This window comes from Rhododendron vialii, chromosome 7a, assembly GCF_030253575.1.
Source record: "Rhododendron vialii isolate Sample 1 chromosome 7a, ASM3025357v1".
Lineage (NCBI taxonomy): Eukaryota > Viridiplantae > Streptophyta > Magnoliopsida > Ericales > Ericaceae > Rhododendron > Rhododendron vialii.
Genome location: NC_080563.1, coordinates 34,822,272 through 34,828,853, shown reverse-complemented (window position 1 = coordinate 34,828,853; position 6,582 = coordinate 34,822,272). Strand labels below are relative to the sequence as shown.

General features: G+C 41.0%; 2 protein-coding genes across 2 annotated transcripts in view; both read left to right on the top strand.

Moving 5' to 3' along the window:
- Positions 1–1,059: 1,059 nt before the first annotated feature.
- LOC131333925 (cysteine-rich receptor-like protein kinase 44) overlaps positions 1,060–6,582 on the top strand; it is a 41,776-nt gene continuing 36,253 nt past the window's right edge. Inside the window, exon 1 of the mRNA XM_058368749.1 lies at positions 1,060–1,079. The gene's annotated coding sequence lies outside the window, so the exon portion shown is untranslated. The remainder of the gene's footprint in view (positions 1,080–6,582) is intronic.
- Positions 1,136–2,086, top strand: LOC131332950 (cysteine-rich receptor-like protein kinase 29). The gene is made up of 2 exons (XM_058367258.1): positions 1,136–1,741; positions 1,979–2,086. Exons 1-2 carry the CDS (start codon positions 1,136–1,138, stop codon positions 2,084–2,086), a joined length of 714 nt encoding a protein of 237 aa, XP_058223241.1.

Below are 6,582 nucleotides of genomic sequence, written 5' to 3'. Positions count from 1 at the left end.
ATCTCGGGGTGTTCTTTTGTTTGACCTCCTTAGGGTGTCTCATCATAATTTAGTATTTTATGTATCGCTTCCGCAATTGAAACATTTTGTCAGGTGTTTGGATCTTTTTGAGATTGTTTGATTCATGGGATGTTTGTGCCCCATGCTTATGATTGGGATTTATTTAATAACAAAAAAAAAATATTTATTGTTCGACGACTTATTTTATTTTAGGCTGCGTGTTCCATGAGTTGGCCTTGTGGTTCACGGCCGGTCACTTCTCATTTTGGGGTGTGACATCAACTATGGAATTACAGGCCACACAAGAAAGAATGAATGAATCACCAAATGCTTTTGCAAAACGACCGCCTGGTCTGAGTTCCACATAAGAAGTTTGCATAGAAATTTTGACTATACAAGTAAAACTAGCAGACGTAATTGTCGATCAAGACTAACAGGTTGGCCTACTGGTCAAGGCACTCTCGTTCAGGTGTGATGCTTGGGTTCAAATTCCAACTCCTCAAATCATATCATTCCCTTTCCTTAATCCCTCCTATAGATTAGCAAAAAGAAAATACTCCTATCATAATTGTCAATCCGTAGCTAAGCTTTGTGAGATTCTATGGTTTCCCCGGAAGCCTAGTGAGAACATGTTGTGCACCATAGAAGCTTCCTTAGGCTTTCGGGTGGGTGGGTTTCTGTGGTTGTTTCCTTCCTTTAAGGAGTAGTTAGTGTCTGAAATGGAGCCCCCTCCTCAAGTTATACTCATCGACCCTCTCTCTGCTTTTGGTATTCCTAGAATCCTACCTTTGGCCCAGAGCTAGACTAATATTTAACCCAAAAAAATGGGATGAAAGAACATAATGCTAGAGATTCCCCGTACTTTTTCAAGCTGCTCCTGGAGAAAAGAAAAGCTATAAGAGAAAGCATCATTATTGTGTTTTTTTTTATACTTATTATTGGTTTGTTAACTCTTCATGCCTCTATTTAAGAAGTTTGGATTACAAGCATCCATTGTTCCTCCAGCCCCAAAATTGGTTGCCATCCCAAGATCACAAACTTGGTGCTCATTTAACCCATTACTGAATTATTCTTCACCAGTCATATTTGCTGAGCCTCAACCAAATTGGAAAACTGAATATTAGTATATGGGTTCATGGAGAGAGAGCTCCTCTTCCTTCATCTCATTCTCCTAAACATTGTTAGTCTCACCGTTTCCCATGCCTCATTACCTATACTCCACCTATATATATCTGGATCTGGCAATTACTCAACTAATAGTTCATACCAGAAGAACCTTGTCGCCCTCCTCTCTAACCTTTCCTCCGGGACCGATAGATATGGGTTTTACAATTCTTCATTTGGTGACAATCCAGACAAAGTTTATGCAATTGTGCTTTGCAGAGGAGACGTTGAGCTCCATGCCTGTCGTAGTTGTATCAACGATTCCACTATTAAGCTCCCACAACTGCTTCCTAACAACAAGGGGGCGATCGGATGGTATGACTACTGTATGCTGCGTTACTCGAACGACTCCATAAATGGCATTGTTGCAACTGATCCGCGTAATTTAATGGTGAATGGCAGAGATGCGTTGAGCATGAATGATTTTAAGCAGGCGGTGAGTAGGTTGTTGGACAATCTCCGCAGCCAGGCAGCGTCGGGTGGGGCCCACTGCAAGTTCGTGACGGGGAACACATCTGGTACGAGAACTATAGTTTCTTTACGGAGATTCCAGCTGCTGCACCACCAGCCACATCAGGTAAACTGGCAAAGCATATCTTCTGTAAAATTTATCCTCTGAATTATTCTTCCCTTAGTTTCACAAATCATAGACTTATGGGTTACGTTAGGTAATTAAGACTAAATGACTAATCAAGCAACTTACCTATAGATTTAAAAACAAGCTGCTATGTATTGGTTTTTCGAACCTCCTATACCGCTACACCCTGTTATACCGTGTTGAAGAATACTAATTAATGTACGTTTTTCACAAGAGGGTAGTATTTGGTCAATTAAGATCTTCAGAGATTACTCAGTTTCGAAGTTGCAGGTTTCTGAAACTGCTAGACTTGATCTGATATGTTCATTTGTTTCCTCTGATTGAGACAATTTCAATGTTGTTTTTTCTGTTGAGATTCGATGTTGATAGTAGTCGAGTGCGTTGGTTCTTTTGAACAACACGTGGATTCAATTTGAACAGAAATGGATAAAAAAAAAAAAATTGAAGTATGGACTACTGAGTTGTATCCTCGTTAAATTCTCAAAATGTGGTTTCGGCTATAAGCAAATCTGTTTGAACCAGGATTTGATTTTAAGCAATAATTAAGCATATCCGTTAGTTTCTGTAAAAGGAATATATGCTATTTGAGTAAATTGACTATTGTAATATAGCTCTCGTGGTTGCTGGAATTGTTTTGCTTTGAATTACTTTTTTTTTTTTGGGGGGGATAAGTAAGCTTTGAATAATCGGCTATATCACTTTCCTGTTCTAGTGATGAATTTTATGGGAACATCAGTTCTAGCAAAAATTTTGGCTAGCCAGGGAGGCATCTCGTATCTATGAAAACATAGAATTCAAGGGGCAGTGGTTGATATGGAGGAATATGGGGCAGTGGTTCATCTTTCTAAAGTCTTCGGAGTATTTCCTAGACCACATTAGCCTTTCTTGGTGATAAGGGTCATCATCGGGCCGGGCCGGCCCAGCCTGCCAAGGCACTACCCAAGCCCGCCCACGGGCTGGGCAAATCGGGCTTTTTCTTTTTTGCGGGCCGGGCTACCTACTATAAATTGAAGCCCAAGCCCGGCCCACGGGCTAGCCCAATTGACGGGCTAGCGGGCCAAAAACCGGGCGGGCTTAAATTTTCTTGGGCAAGGTAAAAAAGAAAGGATTTTGTGGGATTTGGTGCTAATGGGCGGGCCCGTGGGCAGGCTTTTGGACGGGTACCACGGGCGGGCTACCGGGCGGACTCACGGGCGGGCCAAGTAAATTTTTATAGGCCCGAGCCCGCCCATTACAAACTATGGGCCGGGCCTGCCCGCCCGTTTCACGGGCTCGGGCCGGGTAAAAGCTCGATGGGCCGGGCGGGCTTAGGGCAAGCCGCAGGCCTTCGGGCCAAATGATGACCCTTACTTGGTGATGGGTTTCCGAGTTGGCATACTTAAACTTGTTATTAACATCTTTTTTGGCCAAGCAAGGACATAGACAAAGCTCTAACTTTTAGTATGGTTGGAGCTAGGATGCTATACTGCTGGTGCAAATTGAGGCCAAATCAACAGGGAATCAACAAACCACCAAGGGCAATTAGCAACCAAATCAACACAATACCTCCAATCTCTACCTGCATTCTCCAGGACATAGCCACAACATTATTACCATGTCTATGGATGAAAAGGCAAAGGCCAGCTCGGAGGCAACATTGTGAAGTAACATGACCACCCTAAGTAGGACGTTAACTGCTAGACCTCAAGCCCCACAATGATCACGCACCACCACACTTACCCAACCCCTATTCTCGATTTCAGGCCAAGCCCAATCAAGATTACTACTTAACCAACCTGGCTGAGGTTAAGATCAATTAAAAATAAGAAAGCTCCTCTCGTCCAAACTAATGGCACTAAAAAAATTTCCTCTGCTCTATTTATGGCCTGCTTCTTAGCATGCATAGGATCAAAACAATTTGCCCAGGCAAGAAGCAAAACACCTTTCTCAAAATAGCATTAATTCTGGTGAAATCCACAAGCAATCAAAACTACTATCTAATTCAATAGAAGAGAGAAACACCTTTCAAATATTCTGCAAAAAGGAACCGTAAATAGACCAGTATTCCTGAGAATTTGATATTACATTACCACAAGATAGAAGACAGGCATATTTTTACATTATATTAACAATTCGACCTGCTATTTCAAATGAACTTTTGAAAAATGTAAAGGATGCGAACAATCAGGCATAATAATCAACCATGTTAATGCGGAGATCTATAACGCGTATTCAATGTTCAATAAGCTATTAAACCTATCCAAAAGAAGAAGGAAAAATTGTTCAATGTTCCATTAGCCAAACTCATTGATTTAATGGATATGACAAAAGAGAGGAGCATACGGCATACCATCGCCACAGTTTTTGGGGCCATCGAGTTTGAAATTGATACAGCAAGCATCTTATTCATTTCCAGCCCAAAACTCCTGCCACAAACCAACCCCCCCCCCCCAATTCTAATTTAGTTAAGCTAATAATTTCAAAATGTCAAAATCTTGGCAATGCCTTCTCAATTCGATCAATCACATCCATACATGGACAAGCAGAAGAATGAAAAAGGTAAACTTGAACGTAAATGCCTTCAATCGAAGTGCTTGAAGGTAACTTGAGTGATTAATTTTGTGTTTGAACGAGCCTTTTAAAATTCACAGATCCTGGTTCCAAAAATATAAACACGATTGGTAATTGTTTTTCTAGACCGCTCCTCTTTTCGCTTCACAATATTCCTCCAACGAAAGCACGCATTTTTTCTCCTGTCCAACACACAAAACTCCTCCCCAACCGTTTAGTCAGACATACACCCACATCGTTTCACTGGCAGGCATTCGTACAAATCCTCATTGGAATTATACTTTCATTGAAGGAACTTTATCAGATCATGAGTTTTTAAAGGCTAGGATCATTCATGACAGTAATTAGCATATCTTTAAACTCTGTTTTGTGTTTATTACGTTAGGAGGGGTAGTTGTGTCTGTTTTTTCTTTTCCTTTTTTGTGGGTCCTAAAGGGGCAGGAAGTTCTAAAAACCAACGCCAACTGAAGTTGCCTAATTGTATAGTACAATTGGTGTGCATTATGTTGTCATCCATTAGTAGCACATGAATACAACAATAATAAACCCTTTAATTATCCTAACATATCAGAAGACCATGCAAAACATAATAGACACAAAACAGAGTTTACAGTAAATTCTTTAGAGTTTAGAAGATTAAATTCACATGGAAAAACACCCCCAAACCATTCTCACGGCCATTGTCATACTAGGAAAAGATGCAACCACTTGTGACCATATAGACATACCGAAGATGAAAGGAAATAGGAGAATGGTCTCAGTTCCCATATAAAGCAACTTGGGCGCAGCACTGTGTGGAATTGATCTCATACCTAAAAGTGATCTCACACACATAAATACAACAACTCCCCTTTTTTGGTACTAAGGAGGTCAGGAAGTTCTTAAATCCAACACCAATTAAAGCTGTGTAATTCTATCGAACAGTTGGTGTGCATTATGCTATGATTCATTAGGAAGCACAGCTAAATGCAGATGTGTACATGTATTTTGATCGAGGTGGGGGTCAGACAATTGTTTTAAGTTGCACTTACTGGTTAATTCTTTCCGGCGGCCTAATCTGAGGCAGTATGGAGGTATAGTGGGGGTTTGAATTGCCGGAAACTTTGGCTGGTTAATGCTTTTCGGTGGCCATCTGGTGGCCGAAACTCTGGCGGTCTAGGGAAGTACGATGGAATTTTGGTGGTTGGAGATGGCGACGGAGGTGTGGGCGGAATAGGGTCGGGATGGGTTTACATTTGGAGCGGTTGGGAGTTGTGATGGAATGCGAAAAGTCGACAAACAGTCGACTCTTTTATAAAGAAGTATAAAGAAGTATTTGTTATTTATATAGAAGATCCATTTTTCTTCTCACCAAACCACCATGGAAAAGTCAATGTTCGAATATACAACAATTCTTCATTTTTTTTTTCTTTTTGATAAGAACAATTCTTCATTGATTCTACCGTTGATTATTATGTTCGATTCTCCTGTTTGTCAAAAATGATTACTTTGAAATTTATTGTTGGTTTCTCTTTAAAGTTTGGATCCTTTCCTGTCAAACTTATTAGGGACCCGCTAAGAAAGGGGTGGTTCTGCAAAACCAATGCAAACAAAATTTCCATATAGGACGCATGAGGAACGAAATTCTTGATGATGCCCCTCTAATGGCAGCATGAGGTTAACGAAATTTCCATGTAGGACGCGTTAAAAGAAACAGTTAGGCAAATGAACTTTTGGAGTTAAAATCGTTGTTTTCTATCCTTCCTTTCTTTTTTCTTTTTGCTATTTATATTTGTTTTCGTTTAACTTGGGAAGTTGTAGTCTGCTTAGGGGCCGGGATTATGTTATTGAAAACCTTTGACAGGTTCAACAAGGGAATATGCCTCAAATTAAAGAAAGAATGAATGAATCACCAAAATGCTTTTGCAAAACCACCCGCGGTCTAAGTTCCACATGAGAAGTTTGCATAGGAATATTTTTGACTATATCTATGTGGGGGCTCCGTTTCGGTTGGTTCGTACTTTCTGAATGTGGGTTCTTGGTTAGCTCCCGTCTCCTTGATTAGTCCTGCAAAACGAAGCACGACTAAGAGACCACACCGGAGGTCCTCCGGGATGGCCCTCCGGTGCAAGAGTCAGATTGCTTGCAAGAAGGAGTTAGGGATTAGGAGCTAGGGTTTTGTTTGAGCATACCTCTTCCAAGTAGGCATAATGGGATATTTATAGGGAACCCTTCGCTTGGTCTCCAAGATTGCACCAACGCTCGACACGCGTCGGCTGATGTCACTGTTG